The sequence below is a fragment of the Erinaceus europaeus genome, chromosome 3, assembly GCF_950295315.1.
Source record: "Erinaceus europaeus chromosome 3, mEriEur2.1, whole genome shotgun sequence".
Taxonomy (NCBI): Eukaryota; Metazoa; Chordata; class Mammalia; order Eulipotyphla; family Erinaceidae; genus Erinaceus; species Erinaceus europaeus.
Window position 1 is genome coordinate 18280885 of NC_080164.1, and position 19724 is coordinate 18300608.

Genomic DNA, 19724 nt, shown 5'->3' on the forward strand with positions numbered 1-19724 from the left:
TAGCCCATATTAATCCCAGAAGTGTCTTTACACTGATTTGTCTCCTTAACTATTCATTTGGATGTCAGATGCATCTCTTTCTAATTAGCTTCCATGCTTCCCAGAATCTAGTGAATTTTCAAAGACTGTAATTAACTTCAAGCATAATGGAAATGATCTCAGATCTTAGACTCAATTGATGCTGCTTGCAAGGCTGAAGAGAATTATTAGAGTATTTGAAACTAAAGCCACTGTGGATTATCTGATTTACTTACTATTTTGTCCCTCCAACAGTTTTCTTTTTTAAACCTTGTTTTCTTAAGATTTTTTTTTTTTCCTGAGAGAAAGACAAGAGCACTGCACAGCTCTATCTGTGTTGGTGCTGGAGATTGAACCTGTGATCTCTAGGGCCTCAGCCATATGGATCTGATGTGCTGCTGCAGTGCTCTCTCTTTGGCCCCAACATTTGTGATTACGACTGCCTTATAATTTACAGTGGAGCAGAATATTCTCTCTTTGCACCCCATCTTATTCTTAATAGTTGAATCTTCTCAACAGTAAAGCCCCCAGATATCTGCTAGTTAACTCTGTTGGGGTTGGGAGTGAGAATGTTATGCCTTGTTGTTGTTGTGTAGCCACATGGCTATAAATAGATGAAGAGAAGTTAGAGAAGAGGGAATGGATATGGATATGTCTCTATGTCTCCTAGTTAGTTCCTCTTAATTTAGCCTTCTGCTCACTTTCAAGTTCACGTTATGTTGCTTTTACTTTTAGAAATTGTTATAACTTATGACCATATATAAAATGATTACAATTGCTTTAACTACTTGAGATGATGTATTAGGGGAGTTATACATATATGACCCACCCCCATACACAGTTTAGACTTTTGTTTTGGTAATATGTTATTTTCTTACAGATAGCTCAAATGACTAATTTTTGCTGTCTTTCACGTTCTCTAGATGATGCAACATTTTAAAACACCATGTTGGGAAGTTATTAGGCATATACAATGTCATTTGACATTTCCTAAGTCTCCCATTGAGAGTAGCCTAACACAGTTGAGTTTTGGTTGAAAGAAGTAGAAGAAATTTCTACAACTCTGACCATCACATTGTGACAGATTGCTTTAGCTTTTAGATGTTTCTGAGGTTTAGAATATAAGAAATAGTAAATTAAGGTTACTTGAAGCATATTAATAGGGCTAAGTGATACAAGATTTGTTTTTTAAAATCTCTGGAACTGGTTAACTTTTAATTATCAGAAGAGACAACTGAGGTCTAACCTTATAAGTTATGTAAATAGAAAATAGGATTTCTTAAACTTCGCGATTGAAAAATAATACAAATTGAACTGCCTGAAATTTGCTATTCTGTTTTTAAAATTTATCTTCTTCCATTATGAAAGTGTGTGCATAGCTATACACACACACACACACACACACACACACACACACACACACACACACACACACACACCATACACACTCACTCTCACACTCAGTAGTTTCTTTGGTTCTGTCCATGGAGTTGCCAAACGGTGCTGGGGATTAAGCCCAGGGCCTTACACGTAATAAGGTGTATGCTCTACTCACTGAGCCATCTTTTACTCCCACTCCTACAATATGCTCCCACCTTCCCAGCCAAATTTTTAAAGGTGCCAGGCGGTGGCAAACCTGGTTGAGTGTACATGTCACAATGCAAAAGGACACAGGTTCAAGCCCCCGCATGCAGGGGGGAGAGCTTTTTGAGTGATGAAGCAGGGCTGTAGGTTTCTCTCTATTTTTCTTCCTCTCTATCTCCCCCCTCCCTCTCCATTTCCGACTGTCTCTATCAAATAAATAAAGATAATACGATTTTAATGTTAAACAAGATATTTTAAACAACATTTTCCCATGGAAGATTTTTCTTCCTCATTTATTAGAGAGTGATGGTCTTATGACTCTTGTGCAAATTTGCTTTTTCACCTCCTTCATTGTCCCAGAGACATGAGCCTGAAATATGATTTCCCGACTTCTTTGGTTGATTGGTATCCTTGCCTATATCTAAAATTGCCTTGGTGTGACTAAGAAATTATATTCCCAATAAATGAGAACTGAACTGGGAATGAGCCAGACCTCTGAAAATGTTATTCCTTATTGTGTTTACTCCGTAAGTAAACTTAGGTAAGGAGCTGAGGATTGATTGGTTTTCAGTCTGTGGGGCCAGTGATTTGGGAGTGTGATACATATAGTAGAGGGTATTTGGAGAGAAATGTGGAAAGGTTAATGGTCACTTGAGCAGTGACATCCCCAAGTCAGACAGCTGAATAGGGGAGACAAAGTAGGGAATCCAGAACTACTGGAGATAGGAATTCGGTCATGACTTTCATGAGGCAGAAAGCCAATTCTCTGGTTAGAAATTGCTATTTTGGGAGTTGGGTGGTAGCACAGCAGCTTAAGCACGGGTGGCGCAAAGCACAAGGACCCCCATAAGGATCCCAATTAGAGCCTCTGGACTCAAAATGTTTGGAATATTGGGGGGGGGATTCTGAGGGCTGGGCAGTGATGCACTGATTAAGCAGAAGGATCTGAGTTTGAGCTCTGGCTCCCCACCTGCAGGGGAGTCGCCTCACAAGTGGTGAAGCAGGTCTGCAGGTGTCTATCTTTCTCTCCCCCTCTGTCTTCCCCTCCTCCATCCATTTATCTCTGTCCTATCCAACAACAACATCAATAACAACAACAATAATAACTACAACAATAAAACAACAAGGGCAACAAGAGGTAATAAATATTAAAAAAAGAAATTGGTATTTAATTAAACTCAACAGAAAGATGATTGGCAGATTTCTATGCTACACATGAAGTCTTCTTTTGAGAATGAAAAAGGGAGAGATTCAGAGAGTGAGAAGCAGAGAGCTGAGAGAGCCAAAGAGCACAGCGCTCCTCCCCTCCTGGAACTCCCTTGGTGCTATCCATGGTGCTCTCCTGCGAGGATAGCCTGAGGGTGCTTCTTCCGGAGCTAGTGCTCTCTGGGTTGGAGAGAACTCAACTGGAGCCGATCTAGGCTGCTGCGTGGGAGAGGGATCAGGAACTCGTGCCGCACTGACTTCGCAGGAGATACACTCTGGAACCCTTGGAGCTGGAAAGCAATTTCCAAGTGTCTTTAATCAGAAGAGCAGCTGTTTTTATACTCTCCAAGTAGGGTGGAAACAGGATGTGACATAGAGAGGGTGGAGCGAAAAGTGACTGGTGGAAGATCAGGGTGTGACAAGGAGAGGATCAGGGTGTGACAAGGAGAGGGGGCGGAGCAGGTGAGAATTTTACCACTAAACCACTAATGCCCTGGAGGGAGTGTGGTGCTTTATGTAAATGTAAAAGTGATTTATGTAAATAGACCGCTTTGAATGGGATCAAACCAATCCCTATATAGGCATACCGGTGCTTGGTTAAGCAGAAGCCAGGGGGAGCTGGCATACTACCCAACACTCTCATGTGGGGGCAGGATCTAGCCCAGCACCTCCTACATAGTAAGGTGTGGACTTTACCTAGTGAACTATCTCTTGGCCTCAACCACTTGTTTTCTTATACTTGAACATCATGGGCTTTTCCAGCTTCTCTAGTTAACTGACCTCTTAAAGAATTGACAGAGGGCCTGGCAGGTGGCTCATCTGTTAATAGTGAGTGAAACTAGGGAAAGATAGAGACAGGCTGGGATATGGATCGACCTGTCAACTGCCCATGCTTAGCAGGGAAGCAGCTACAGAAGCCAGAACTCCTACCTTCTGCTCCTCATAAACAACCTTAATCCCTACTCCCAGCAGGGGAGAAGTGACAGGAGGAAGATAAGAGGACTCTGCACTCCAGCTCCGTCAGCACCCAGAGAGAGAGAAGGAAAAGGAGAGGGGCATATGGAGGTAGCTGTAATGTCATGAGTGGCTTAGAGGGGAAGAGAGGATGGAATCAAGAAAAGAAGGGGCAACTATGTATAAATGTAGACAGGCAGTTGTAGAGAAGATGGTTGGCTCATGTCTACAACCTTAGGGGAAACTGTGGTGGATTGCAATGGGAAGAGTGAAGATTCAGAACTCTGGTGGTGGGAATGGTATGGATTCAAACCCCTGTTGACATGTAATTATGTAAAATAAAAATAAATAAACAAATACCAAAAGAGACAGAGGTAGAGAGAAAGTGAGTGAAAGACCCTGAATTTCATCTCCAGAAATGCATTAAAAACAAAGAAACAAAAAAACACATAACATAATACCTTCCCTGGACTGCTTTATAGAAAGTTTAGTGAGATTGAATGTAATTTCATAACAGTAGTTAATTTTAATTATTTTGATTGTGTCTTTTGTGTTTTATTGTGCCTTTATGCATTTTTCTCCTAGTGAATTATCAAAAATGAGTAAGTTAAGAACTTTGTGGATAGAGAGAAACATTTTTCTGTCTCAGTTTCTCAGTCAGTGCCCTATGAATTTATGCCATCCTACCTTCTATGTCCCTGCCAAAGCTATAGGCATTTCCCTCTATTCCTTACTCAAGAGAGTCTGTTGTTTTCGACAGGTTATGTTGTTTTTGCTGGGTGGGTAACAGACGACCAGGGACTCATGGTTGAGCTGTAGGCAATATCTCTTTATTCATGCAGCACAATCTAAGACGAGCTAAGTTAAACTCAAAGTACAGTACTGTAAAACTCACAATGCTGTCTTTATATATACTTGCCAAGTAAGGTGGAAACAGGATGTGACATAGAGAGGGTGGAGAGAAAAGTGACTGGTGAAAATCAGAGTGTGACAAAGAGGGGGCAGATTAGGTGAGAATCCTATCACTGAACCACAAATGCCCTGGAGGGAGGGTGGAACTTGTTAACAGTGGTTATGTAAATAGAATAGTGTTAAGCAGGGGGGATTTAAACCAAATGAAACAGAAGGGGTCTCATGCATACCAACAAGAGTCCATGACTCCAATGCCTTGCACAGCTAGATCTCTTTAAACATAGGTCCTGGTTTTATGAAATGACCAAAACCCTTGTATATATTCTGGGTTTCTCCTTCTATGCAAATAGCTCAAATCATACATTACTTCACTGAAAGTTGTCATGTTCAGTAGTAGAGGAATTTTTATCTTTCTGAGTTTCTCTGTTACGCCCTTCATGGGGGGTGTTTTCTAGCTAAGTAACTTGTCAGTGGAGTGTTCATTGATGGCAAAAGAGGTCAAATGTGCTTCATCTATTGGGAGATGGTATTTTTAATAGAAAGGGCCTGTTTGGTATGTCTTTACTATAAATCTAACAATTCAGTTGAGTCACTGGAAATAAATTTAAATTGGTAAGAGATATTTGCCAGTTTACATGTATATAACTTAAAAGTTCTGTAGATATAGGCTTGGTTCTTGCCAACAGCTAAAGAGAAATGATAGAACTTTGTTGGTATGCTTCTAATTCTGCTTTTAAAAACCCCTTCTGTTTCATTTGGTTTAATCCCCCCTGCTTAACACTGTATTCTATTTACATAACTGCTGTATTCTATTTACATAACCACTGCATGGCATTGGTTTCATCCCCACTGGTTCATGATGTCTTTTTGCTCCGCCCCCTCTCCTTGTCACACCCTGATTTTCACCAGTCACTTTTCTCTCCACCCTCTCTACGTCACATCCTGTTCCCACCCTACTTGGCAAGTATATATAAAGACAGCATTGTGAGTTTTACTTTAGTTAGTTTTAGTTTAGCTTAGCTTGGCTTAGATTGTGCTGCGGCCAGCATGAATAAAGAGATACTGCGTACAACCCAACCATGAGTCCCGGGTCGTCTGTCTCCCGTCAGTGAAGCTCAGCCCGACAGAACTTAGGAAGTATGATTCTGACAATGAAAGCTTTTTTGTGTGTGTGTTGGAACAAGGCCTTGAAAGGGATACTTGACCAAGAAATAAAGTATTGTGTCTTTTCTCTTATTAATTACTGTTTAGTGATGATCACTGAAGGGAATGCCTACCAAGCTACACAATGATGATTTTAAATTCTATCTATGTTGTTATTTCCTGTTGAAACTTCAGATATGGTCTTGAGTAGCTTAAAAGATATTTTCATGCTCTTGAGGTCAGGAGATTTATCTGAGAATTATTCTCTTCATATGCTAGATTCTCTCTCTCTCTCTCTCTCTCAACTTCTGTTCCTCTGTTCTTCTGTTCCTTCTGTTCTTCTGTTGCCTTTGCTTTGACATTCTGTCAAAATATATAGAGAGTAAATTTAGTGATTTCTCCACTATCTTGCTATCCCATGTAGAAGTGATGACTAATTATTATCCTCAAAACATGTATTTTTATTCTGTTTTTCCCCTCTCCCCCACCCCATTCTGTTGTTATTGCTAAGGCTTTAGTTCTCAAGGCTTTTTTTTTTTTAAAGATAGAGATCATGAAAGTGAGGAAGAGACCACAGAACAGCAAATTTTTCTCCATTATCATGGGTTCTGGACTTGAACCTGGGTTGTACATATAACTATTGCTGGGCTGAGCTTCACTGATGGGAGACAGACGACCCGGGACTCATGGCTGGGTTGTACGCAGTATCTCTTTATTTATGCAGAATGCAGCGCAATCTAAACCAAGCTATGCTAAAACTAAACTAAACTGAAAACTCACAAACCTTCCTTATATATACTTGCCAAGTAGGGTGTAAACAGGATGTGGTGTAGAGAGGGTGGAGCAAAAAGAGAGTGGTGGAAAATCAGGGTGTGACAAGGAGAGGGGGCGGAGCAGGTGAGATTCTACCACAGAACCACCAATGCCCTGGAGGGAGGGTGGTGCTTAGTTAACAGTGGTTTATGTAAATAGACTGCAGCTTTGAGTGGGATCAAACCAGTGCCATGCAGGCATGCTGGTGCTTAGTTAAGCAGGATTAGAGACAGAAGCCGGGGGAGCTGGCATGCTACCCAACCAACTATTATGAGCTATTTATTTATTTTCATTAAATAGTTACTTATTTATTTTGGAATAGAGACAGATAGAAATTGAGTGGGAAGGAGGAGCTAGAGAGAGAGAGAGAGAGAGAGAGAGAGAGAGAGAGAGAGAGGGACCTGCAGATCTGCTTCACTGCTCATGAAGCTTCCTCTCCTGCAGGTGGAGAGACCAGGGTGTTGAACCCAGGTCTTTGTGCATTATAATGTGTATGGTCAACAAGGTGTACCACCACCTGGCCCCTTATTTTGAACTATTTTTCTGGTGCTTTTTCCCCTCCCCTCTCCTCTCTCCTCTTCTTCTCTTCTCTGTTTCTCTCTCTCTCTCTCTCTCTCTTTCTCTCTCCCTCACCATGGATATCACTGAGACTCAGAACCTGCATGTCGTCACCACTCCTGGTGACCTTTTTTTTTTTAAGATCAAGGGTGAGAAACAGAGGGAGATAGAGACAGAGAGGAGATAGCACAGCTCCTCTCTACCGTTTGTGATGCTCAACCCATAGGCTCTCCCATGTGTTGGCTGGGGGCTGAAGCCTGGGTCCTTGCATGTGGGAACACCTGCACTCTACCTCTTGGTGCTCCAGCTGGCCTTCATCTTTTGATAGAGTACATTTTTGGTGAGATAGCTTATGATACCAGTAAATGTGATTTTTTTTTTTGACGTGACATAAATGAAATGAGTTAGCATGTAGAGTACCTGCCCAACCACTACCAGCAGCCGCTACCACTACAGCTTTCCCCAGTGTCCCATGATTGGGGGGGGGGGTTTGACCGAGGGCTCCAGCATCGCCAGGCAGACACCGTTCCAGCTGAACTCTCTTGCCAGCCCCCAAGCATCAGTATTTCTAAATGCAGGCGACACCCTTCCTTCTGAGGACTAATGATGAATTTTCTGAGCCTGACCCTCTGCTCTGGGTTTTATCGTCCCCCTCAGTGTTCTCGAATGAATTGTAGCTGATTTTTCTCTCCCACACCGTATCTGTTGCCTGAATCTGTGGTAGGTGCTCTGGCTTTTCAGTGCTGCTGCCAAGGAACTTGTCACTGTTTGTTCCCTAACTCCAGCCCCAGCTTCAGACCATAGGACACACCGCCCTTTCCTTGTTGTTTTCTAGACACTCTCTTTCCGGGAGGATATAGCTCCTTGTCACTCTGTCGGCAGTATGCTCTACTCAGGACTCCAGATGCTTCATATACACAGGAATGATTCTTCCAGCACCCTGGCCTCCCAGTCCCTGACCTCCCTTCCTCCACTGCCCTTCAGTGAGGGTCTCTGGTGGGGGTATTCCATACCTGGCCAGTGCTACTTACAGGCCATCTACGGATCTCCTGCAAACACCCCTTGTTGTGAACACACTACTGCCTTTCTGATTCTTCCAGCCAACCTGCCTCTTTCACTGATTTCTTGCCTCCTTTAGAACTTTACTTCCCCCTGCCCCCTGGCTTATAGTTTATTATAATTATAAACATTCTGTTGTAAACTCTCTTAAGAACTGTTACTTCTCTTTGGTTCTTGCCTATCTGTCTGGCAAAATCTGGCAAAATCCAGATTATTCCTACTACACCTTTGTATGCAGGCATCTGAATTTATGCTTCTTGGTTCATTCAGAATTCATTCCTTTAACCTTAGTCCCCTCTGAAGTTCCCACTGCATCCCCCAGTTGATTTACTCTTCCAAATGACTCACTTAAATGACAACGTCCCACTTCTCTGTCAACTTCCAGTATCTTCCCTTCTTCCTCCTTTTCCCTGTTTCGTTGGCTTTCTCCCCCCACCCCCAGTTCCTGTGCCGAGCCTTTCGGTACTCTTTTTGACGCCAGCCTTCGTTGCACATCTCTTCTGGTATTCTGTCCTCTGCCCAGACTATAAACTTTTCCTTTAATCTCTTATCCCCTGCCAGTTACCCACTGATGTGTTTGTGCTGGTTGTATGCAATTTCATCCTGCCCCATTCTCTGTCAAATTTTTCCTTCGTCAAAACAGCTCTTGTTGAAGACAGTGTTGACCTTTTGTCGCCGGAATCCAAAGTCTGTTCTCAGGCCTTGTTCTAGTAATCATCTTATCAGTACATTTTGACACAGCTGAGCACTTCTTTCTCCTGAAGCACTTCCTGTGCTAGGTCTCTGGGATGCTTCCTATGTTTTTCTCAGTAGTATTCATCACCATAGGATGCATTTCAGTGCTTATTATTAACTTGGGGCCCACTAAAATGTGGACTCTTTGAGAGAATCTTGGCTTGCTGTTGTCACTGCTTGAAATAAGACTGACACATAATAGACCCTTGATAAGCACTTGTTGAATGAAAGAATGTGAACTTAAAATGATTATATACTTAATCAGCTCTCCCTCTATTCCCAGCTCCTTTTCTAGTCATAAGCAGTTACACTCATTTCCTGTTCTTTTCCTGTGACCCTTGCATCTCCTAACTATATCATTTCTCCTCTCCTCTCTTTCTCTTTTTCTCTCTTTTATTTATTTATTTTGCCAAACCATCACTCTCATGCTTATATTTCTGTGGTGCTTGTGTGTTTATAGAGTGTATCACAGATGCAGATGGTCTGTGGATTTGAGTTGAGTGATGTTGGCATATAATACTGAATTTAGGTGCAGATTGGAAAAAAGTAAAAATTTTAAAAGATTAAGAGACAAATCAAAGTCTTCCAGGTCTAAAATTATAGACTTCTTTGATATTCAGCCTTCTGGGTTTTTTCTTTCTGGTTTTGCTTTTACTTTAATATTTCTGCCTACTCATGATGGAATTCCTTCTGGGTGTTCTACAAGGATTTCTGGAAGGCAGAAGAAGTTCCAAGCCCGGAAGACCCTTCTAACTTCAATTTAAGCTGATCCCTTATTAAGCACAGTCTGTTCTTTTTAGGTTTTCCTCTCTCCTTTTCTCTATCCTAATGAACTAATGTGACACTGGATTTGAATGAGACTTCATTTTTGACTGGTCTTTTATTTTTGGCTTCTACAGAACCTTGCCTCCTGGAATCCTTCTAATCCTGAATGTCTCTTACTTGTGGTGAAGGAACTTGTGCAACAATATCATCAGTTTCAGTGTAGCCGCCTCCGTGAGAGCTCCCGTCTCATGTTTGAATACCAGACATTACTGGAAGAGCCACAGTATGGCGAGAACATGGAAATCTATGCTGGGAAAAAAAACAACTGGGTAAGGTTTTTTCGAGAGTAAGGAAATAAAGTCACTTTTTCTGTAATAAAATAATCCTAATGCCCATTTTAAATTGGTAAACACAGTTTAGATTTCACGGACACTTCTTACCTTAGACCTTGAAGGCACCTCAATGCTTTTCTGCTTCTTTGGATTTTGTGAAGGTGTCCGGATGTATAATTCAGAGTCTCACATCCCTTGGTTCAGATACTCAGAAGTCAGGGGAAAGGCTGAGGATCTGATTAATGACAAGCCCCTGTCGAGGCTCTGATGTAGGTGACTCACAGGGCACATTTTGGGATGCATCTAAGGTTCCCCTACTTTTCAGTGTTGAATGTCTCCAGTATACCTGGACAGCAGATAAGAGAAGCCGCTGACTCTGGAGGTAACAGGCTTATATGGAAGCTCGACAGATTCTTTGCAATTTCTTTACATGGTGGAAACCATTTACTTTTTCATTTATTTATGTGGCTCCAGGTCCTCACACTTGAGTGATTTTGCTGCTCTCAGCATGTTCTTTTTTTCACTCAGAGACAGAGAGGGAGAAGCCTCACAGCAGAAGAGCGCTCCTGTGTAGTGCTGGGGTTTGAAGCTGGACTATGTGCATGGCAAAGCATGCACCCTGCTCGGTGAATGACCTCTCTAGCCCCTGGGGATCTCTCCTCAACTTTCATCTTCCCTTCCTTTTCTCAGAAGGTACATAAGAAGGAAAAGTGGACAAGTGGAGATTAAACTTATATAGACTAGACCTTGTGAGAGTCTAGTAGAAGTGGAGGCTGAGGCTGTATAAAAGTAAAAATATAGGTATATGAACGCTACTGGTCAGGAATCAAAATGTCAAGGTAAGCGCTGAGTGAAGAGCACATTTGATGTTGGCATGTGGGTTCAGGCATCTGACTAAGGACCGCCTACTGGAGTTGTTGATTGTGTTGTGGTATGGAGGTCACAAGTCCAAAACAGCCTTCCTGGTTTCACATCAAGCTATTGGCAAGATGTCTTTTCTTCTGGAGACTGTGGAAAATTGCCTCGGGGCACTGTAGAAATTGACAGATACACTCTCAGATATTTTTGTGAAATTATGGAGAGTCAGAAAGATTCCAGAGAACTATAGATAGTGAAGTACTCTGGAGACTGAGGAGAAATTGCACTCAGATCTTCCAGGGGGTTGATGTGCAAGCATTAAAATCAGAATGCACACCAAGCTGGAACAACAATTGGGCAGCTAAGAAAAAAGAAAAAAAGACAAACTTATTTTTCTTTTTTTTTTAAGAAGGTGAATGTTCTAGAGTGAAGTCATCTCATCTTGCATGAAAAACAGATGGTCTTTTTTCCCTAGTGTTATTCACTGTTTATTATTTTTTTAAAGATTGGCTTATTTAATTTTGAGTTTTGTTGGGGGGGGAGAGGAAAAGGGAGTGAGGGAGGGAGTAAAGGAGGGATAGAGAGGGGGGCGAGGAGAGAGAGAGAGAGAGAAGTGCAGAGCATCATTCTGCTCAGAGGCAGGTTTTAGCTGTGGTGGAATCTGGGACCTATGCTCTACTGCAAAGCTATCTTCTTGACAGTTCTTTTTTACTTTTTTTCAACTGGAGACTTGAAAAACTTGCTCGTCAAGTTTTCTGACAACATGGACCTTGAAAAGATCCAACTTCAATATTTAAGGTGATTATTGGCTTTATATGCTAGGATTTAGTGGGGATAACTCAGTGTAGGATTAAAGTAAATTTAAGGAAGTCCTACTGTGCTAGATTTTGGGCAGATAAGTAGCATGTCAGCCTTGGCTTTTGATCTCAAGAGGTTTCAATACAGGTGAGGTGACAATACAGGTTTTGTAAATAGTGAAATAGTAATGGTAAAGTGGATTATTCAGGCTGTTCAAAATTCAGATGCAAATCCAATTACTGAGGAAAGAAGTGAGCACTTCATTTGGGCCAGGAAGATAACATAATGGCTATGCAAAAGGACTTTCTGGCCTGAGACTCTAAGATCCCAGGTTCAATACCCAGCATCCCCCTAAGACCTAAGAGCTCAGCAGTGCTCTGGCAGAGAAACAAACCACTGTTGTTACAGGAGGAAGCTGGGGCTGAATTTTTCTTTCTTTTTTTTTAATTACTGATTTTGTTTTGTTTTGTGTTTTAGCAGAGCACTGCTCAGCTCTGGGCTTATGGTAGTGGTGGGGAATGAACCTAGGACCTTAGAGCCTTAGGCATGAAAATTATTTGCATAATCACTTATTCTGTCACCAGGCCCCATGACTGAACCTTTAGGACCAGCAACATAGCACACTTGGATAGTGCACTACTTTGCATGCACATGAGTTAGGTTTCATCCATTACCCTGTCCCACGTGGTCCCCCTCTACCACCACCACAATGAACAAATCTCGTTGTTGTAGAGTGTCTCTCTCTCTCTCTCTCTCTCTCTCTCTCTCTCTCCTATCTGAAAAGGCTAGCCTGGAGTGGTAAAGCCCTGGAGCTGAACCCTCCCTCTAACTCTCCCCACCAGAAGAATAAAAGTGAGTCCTTTATTGGTGAACAGGAACTTACTCGGGTCCTAAAGGAAGGACGGTGGACAGAGACAGTGTGACAGGTAGAGGATGCTGTGCTTTGAGTACAACAAGGACATGGCTTAGGTGGGAACCTGGACTTGTAGGCACACATAGGGCTGGTTTACCAATCGTTAAATCATACCTGATGTGCCTTACTGGAACGTTAAAGCATCACAGCCTCTTTCGTAGGAAATAAATTTCTAGTTAAAACATGAAAGTATATGTTTCTAAATGCAACATTGGAATAGTCAATATATTCTTCTTGGTCTGAATGTGAATCCCTATGATTCATCCAGGCTACCTATAAATGCTTTCTGTGATAAAACAAAGACACTGCATAATTGAACAACTTTGGATTTCAGAGACCTTTATGCATTTGAAAGGATGGTAACCACTTGTTTTCAATTTTGTCATGACTGAATTTTTCCTTCTTTTTTAAAAATTTATTTATTTCCTTTTGTTGCCCTTGTTTTATTGTTGTAGTTATTATTGTTGTTGTTATTGATGTTGTTGTTGGATAGGACAGAGAGAAATGGAGAGAGGAGGGGGAGGCAGAGAGGGGGAGAGAAAGATAGACACCTGCAGACCTGCCTCACCACCTGTGAAGCGACTCCCTTGTAGGTGGGGAGCTGGGGGCTTGAACCTGAATCCTTACTCCGGTCCTCACGTTTTGTGCCACTTGCGCTTAACCCATTGCGCTACTGCCCGACTCCCTGAATTTTTCTTTCTATTATGTGTGTTTAAATACTGACCTTTCATCTCTGCTCTAAAAGTAGGAGGCTTTTGACATCCTGAGATGCTTACTATATTTTTCTGTCAGCTGTAAAAAGGAAAAATTTAAAGTTGTGTAGAAGCAGGACCGGCCCCCGGCTCACTTCTCATCCTGCTGGCAAACCTGCTAATTTGAAATACACCATTCCCTCCTCCACCTTCCACCCATACTTTTCCTTCCCTAACTTTCACCAAGAGGAAAGTGTACATTTGAAAGGCGGCACAAGACAAAAGACAATCAAGTGTTTATATCTTTGCCTTTGTCTTAATATAAAGTTGTTTCTCTTATTACTTTGGCCATTTCCATTAGTAGATATGAGTTTTGAATATTATATTCCTTTTCTATGCTATTTTTTAACTATTTATTTGATTTGACAGGACAGACAGTAATGGGGGGGAGAGAAAGAGAGAGAGAGAGAAAGGTAGACAGCTACAGCAGTGCTTTTATGCTTGTGCAACTTACCCCCTTTAGGTGGGCACTGGAAGCTTGAACCTGGGCCCTTGTACATGGTAACTTATACGCTCAACCAAGGATGCCATCACCCAGCCCCTCTGTGCTGTTTTATTTTCTTTTGTTTGTTGGTTTGTTTTTGGCTCCAGGGTTATCGCTGGGAGTTGGTGTCTACACTACGAATCCCCTGCTCCGGGAGGCCATCTTTTTTCATTTGTTGTTGCTGTTGCTGTTTTTGTTGGATAGGACAGAGAAATGGAGAGAGGAAGGGAAGATAGAGAGGGACAGAAAAAGATAGACACCTGCAGACCTGCTTCACCACTTGTGAAGTGACCCCCCTGCAGGTGGGGAGCTGGGGGCTCAAACCTGGATCCTTATGCTGGTCCTTGTGCTTTGCACCACCTGCGCTTAACCTGCTGCGCCACCACATGTTGGTTTTTTTTTTTTTAACCAATTTTTGTAAAATGTTCTTTTAAAAATTGTTCATGATTTAACAGTGATTTTTTTTTTTAATTTATAAAATTGAAACACAGACCATAGGATAAGAGGGGTACAATTCCCACCACCAGCATTCCATATCCCATCCCATCCCCTCCTCCAATAGTTTTCCTATTCTTTATCCCTCTGGGAGTATGGACCCAAGGTCACTGTGGGATGCGGAAGGTAGAAGGTCTGGCTGCTATAATTGCCTCCCTGATGAACGTGGGTATTGACAGATTGATCCATACTCTCAGCCTGTCTCTCTCTTTTATCTAGTGGCTTGGGTCTCTGGGAAAGCGGGGCTCCAGGACAGGGAAGTCCGGTTGGCATCGTGGTAGCATTGGGGACCTGTGATTTTTTTTTAACACTAGTGTAATGTTTTCTCCCCAAACATACTAGCATGAGAATTTTAAGTCATTAACTCAAATATGGAACTATCATGAAATGAATCCTTTCTTTCTTCTAGATATATTTAGATGTTGTCAAAGCTTCTTCTTCTAGCGTTTGCCCTTCTTCCGTAGCCAGTCAACAGCGTCAGGTTGAAAGCTGTCAGGAGCTGCTTGTTGCTGGCTTTGAAAGTGACTGGGATCCATGTGGATTCAGTCGGCTAGGAAGGATCGTCAATTTCCCCAATGAATGGGTACTCACGGGATGCACCACGAGAAGGTCGATCCAATGCAACCCATTGTCAAAGCTTAATTTATATGTCATGAATTCTTAAAACTTTACTGGGACTTTGATCAAACACAAAATAAAAAACTCCTTCATCTTCATTTTATCTATCTATCTATATATACATATACATATATATACATATATCACCATTACAAAATAACTACAAGAGGAAAACATATATTGTTAAAAAGTATTTTACCACTGATGATCTTTAATATGTAAGATATGTGGTTTAAGATAAATCAGAAGACATTCATTTCATATTTATATGGAAAAATGCCTTTGATCAAAATGCTAGGTTCTGAAAATAAAAGCAAAGAATTCACAGATGTCATGCTGAGCTTTGTTATAGTGAATAAACACTGGTTCTTCAGACACAACATTTACATGCAGTAAATATGGAAGAAAAATGATGCATACACTGTAACATGGAACTTCACGCTTTACTCATTGAGAAAAGTTATAATCTCCCTTTCCTTTGCTATACTATATCAGATAGTATATAGGATTTTAATGCCTAAGTATACATTGCAGTGTTCATCAAAATTATAGTCCTAGTATTAAAAATAATGGTTTCAGAGTGTGGCAGTAGGGAGCTCTCCATGTGACAGTTTTCATTGCAGTGGTAGTCACAAAAACTGTGCATATGATCATGTGCTATAGACCTGGGCCTGCAAGACAGACACCTCACCTGCATAATGTTCCTACTTTGGCGTGCACACAGCTCAGGTTTGAGTGCTGCCCCTACTACAAAGTAGAAAGCCTAGGTGCAGTGGTATCTTTCCTTCTACCTCTGTCTCTCTGTATTTGAAAACGTTGGCTGGCAGTGGCAGTGGCAGTGGCAGTGGCAGTGGTAGTGGCAGTGGCAGTGGTAGTGGTAGTGTGTGTGTGTGTGTGTGTGTGTGTGTGTGTGTGTGTGAGGTGTCTGAAGCTCCAGCAACTAAAAAAAAAAGTGGGAGGAGGGGGGAGGGCAGAAGGCAGCATAAAGCAATATACTCACAATGTGCCCACAGCAATTTCTTGTTTCCATCTTGTACTATAGTTACATAAACTAGGGGGGTGTGTACCCAAAAGTACGGAAGATCTCTCTCTCTCTCTCTCTCTCTGCTATTTTTTGCAACTCCCTATGCATCTATAATTATTTCAAAATGAAAAGGTAGGAAGGAAGGGTGAAAGAAAGGAATGAAGAGGGAGGGAGAGAGGGAAGAAAGAAGAATGAAACACTTAACAAGAGCAATGATGCTTCCGATGCTTATAGAAGCACATGAGAGAAACCCGCTGTGATTGGCTTGGTTTTCCCACACCCGATTTCAAACACACACAAGGAGTGGCTGAGCAGCTGCACCTGGCGTTGAAGGATTTGGGGGGAGGTGCTCGAATACACAGGCCTACAGTCCATATGCACAGTACTTTTAACTGTAATTGTAATACAGGAGTGTATAATTGAACCAGACGACCGACAGTGTGCCGTATCACTTTCACTGTCTGGATCAGCTTTTTAATGAATATATTTGAAAGACCGCATTAGAGTGAAGCCGCAAAAGTCGAAGCACGAAGTGCCTAGGGACAACTGTCATTGCTTCTCTGCTGGACATGGATGTTGGCAGGTCAATCTATCCCCCCAGCCTGTTTCTTTCTTTCCCTAGTCGGGTAGTACTCTGGAGAGGTGAGGTTCTGGGACACAGTGGTGAGGTCTTTTGCCCATGGAGTTCAGGATGAAATCATAGTAGCATCCACAACTTGGTGGCTGTGGCTTAGTGAGTTTCTGGAGAAATCCTGGTTGTATTTTGTTGAGTTTTCAGGGGATTTGTTGTTGTGTTTTTTACTTTCTACTTTATCAGCAATGTGATCTGAAATGGCTCCTACTTCATAGCCATGCCTTCAGAAATGCAGAATTTCAAATATTTATGGGACAAAATCAGAATGTCTAATACTGGGTTTTTGAAAAAGTCATGATGTATTTTTCTGTTTCCCTATGCAAAAATGTGTCATGGGTTTTCTGACAACCCAATATATACAAAAGTGGAGTCCTAGAAGGAGAGAAAAAGAAAGAGCAGGAAAAAATTGGAATATTTGCTTCCAAATATGATGTGTTACCAAATATGGTGAAATACTTCAATTTACGGATTCAAGAGTCCCAGAAAACCCCAACCAAGATAAATGCAAGGAAAAACTTCAGGAAACAGTCATAGTAAAAACTTAATATAGAGAGAAACTTTTAAAGTGAGTTGAAAAATGACACTTTATATGTAGGTGAACAATTAGTTGAATCATCTTTGATTAGGAACAAAAAACAGTGGAAGTGAGAAGCTAGTATGTTCTTTGAAGTGCTGATTATTGCCAGTTTGGTGAAAGATGGTATTTAATTTCATTTTAATTTGTATCCACTTTGAATTTAAGCATTCTTTCTTATGTTTAAGAGACATTTGAATTCCTTTTCTTCATGCCATTTATCTTTTTTCTTTTTTCCCCTTGGGATTTTCTGTTATTTTCATAAATGAGTATAGCTTTGTGATAAGTTGAAAATACATCTCTCTTTACCTGTTAATTTTTTTATTTCCCATTCAGAATACAGTAAATAAAGTTATCTTTCTTTTTGTCTTAGGACTTCTGAGTTAAAATGTGTTATTTATTTAAGAAGACATTTTTCTAGCCCCTAGTTAAAGGCACGATTGTCAATGTCAATGTTTTCTTTTTGATTTAGTCAAAAGTCCACTGGAAAATGCTACACTGCCATGAGTATTGTGTTTTTATATCATGTTTTACTGTCTGATGTAGCTTCCCTCCTCACTGTTCTTTTTTTTTTTTTGGAGGAGGGTGGTTGTTTCTCTTCTAAGTCTTTCTTCCTCATATTAATTGTTTACTCATTCACAATTTTTTTGTTTGTTTTGTTTTCTTTTGTTTTTTGCTCAGAATTTCACAGGTTCCTTCAAAGTCATGAGCCTCATAGTCAGAGAGGTCCATGCATCTGTTTTATGTTGTTAGAACCCTTTCTTTGGAGCCTCAGGCATGAGAATCTCTGCATAACCATTATATGCTATCTCTGCCACCCTGTGCTTTCTTTGATACTATTTTTCACAGGTTGGAATTTATGGTGATTATTTTTACTCCTTTTCCTGCTGGGTCTGTATGACTGTATGTTGACACAGTTCCCAGTGTCCATTGCTTTCTTTTTTTTTTACTTTTTAAAAAAGGGTGAGAGACACAGAGAGAAAGAAAGAGGGATAGAGAGATAGAGGGAAGAAAAGACTTCTGTAGCATCTACTACTCATGAAGCTTCCTCCCTACAAGTGGGGTCTGGGGACTTAAGCTTGAGTTGCATGACTCCACCAGGGGAGTCACCACCTGGCCCCATATTTTGACTAATATTTGGTTCACCTGCTAGACCATAAGCTCCAAGAGAGCACAGGTTATGAGATTATGGTTTTTTTTTATTATTCATTATATTTGCAGTACCTTCTGTAGGGCCCAGGACATGTTAGGGCATTAATTATAGTAATGAATGGATGAATAAATCCTGAGCCTTGAGGTTAAGTCAGAGCTTTTTATCATTCTCTCAATGAATGAAGAAAACTTTCTTGACTGTTCTAGAACTTCATTTTATCATAATAAATAGATATAAATGAGTTATATCCATTGATTAGGGATTTGGGGGGGAGATATTAGATAATACATCTTAGAAAACATTTTGTAGGGGCTGAGTGGTGGTGGTGGTTGTGATGCACCCAGTTGAGCACAGAAGTTACCATGCACAAGGACCAAAGTTCAAGCTCCCAGTCTGTACCTGTAGGAGGAAGCTTCACAAGCAGTGAAGTGGTGAAACTGCAGGTGTCTCTCTATCTGCCTCCCCCTCAATTTATCTCTGTCCTATGAGATAAATAAGTGAATCTTAACAAAAAACATTTTGTGAAGTGTGTGATCTTTCAAAAATTTGAATTAGACAAATGTTGGCTTTCCTTTTCGCATATAGAGATGTATGCATTTGTCAGCTCTCTAGATTCAGGCTACTAGCTGTCAAGAGTCCCTCTAAAGACCCCTTATCCTGTTAAAGCTATAGTTTCTTATGCATGTTTCTTAGCTTTTAGCTATTCAAGACATAAGAGCAGTCAGCTTTTGATGACAGATTGTTTGTTGACAAGGGGATGGTCTCTTAAGAAAAGAAGAGGAATTCCCATTTACAGAGCAACCTGGCTTTGGAATCTCTCCTACACAGATGTCTACCTGTCACATCCAAAAAGAGAGGAGAACTAGAACACAGCTGCTATTACCAGAAGAATAGCACACACCTAATAAATTGCCAAGACAGAGTCTTGTTAGCTACTTGCCAATGTACTATAACTTGAAAAAGGGAAGGATGCACAAATTTATTGCTAATGCTGGGGAAGTTGCCATTAAGGCAGTTGGCAGAGCAGCTGACATTTCAACAGTCATAGGTCAGACAATTTTCTGCATCTATCCAAGAGAAGATTTGACCAAGGATTGACAAAAACATCAAATTATTCTGTTCACTTGGCCGCATCTAAATGTCTCATTTCCAGCTTCCAGGAACGATTGCTATGGAAGCAGACTTTGACGTTGCAGCAGAGTTGACCATAAGTTGCTTGAATAGATATTAGAACTTCAAATAGGAGAAGCACAGGCAAAGTCATTGTCAGGCCGAACTTGGAAAGGACTTTGCACTTGTGTTCTGCTCACCACACAACTTTACAGCTGAATTGTATGTGAAG

At 41.2% G+C, this 19724-nt stretch overlaps 1 protein-coding gene across 12 annotated transcripts in view; it reads left to right on the top strand.

The window, feature by feature from the left end:
• Positions 1 to 19724, top strand: part of BABAM2 (BRISC and BRCA1 A complex member 2) — a 452740-nt gene that overhangs the window by 132574 nt on the left and 300442 nt on the right. For all 12 annotated transcript variants that reach the window (XM_060186772.1, XM_060186776.1, XM_060186774.1 and 9 more), the window contains one exon: positions 9882 to 10076. In XM_060186772.1, the coding sequence (XP_060042755.1) occupies positions 9882 to 10076 (195 nt within the window). The remainder of the gene's footprint in view (positions 1 to 9881; positions 10077 to 19724) is intronic.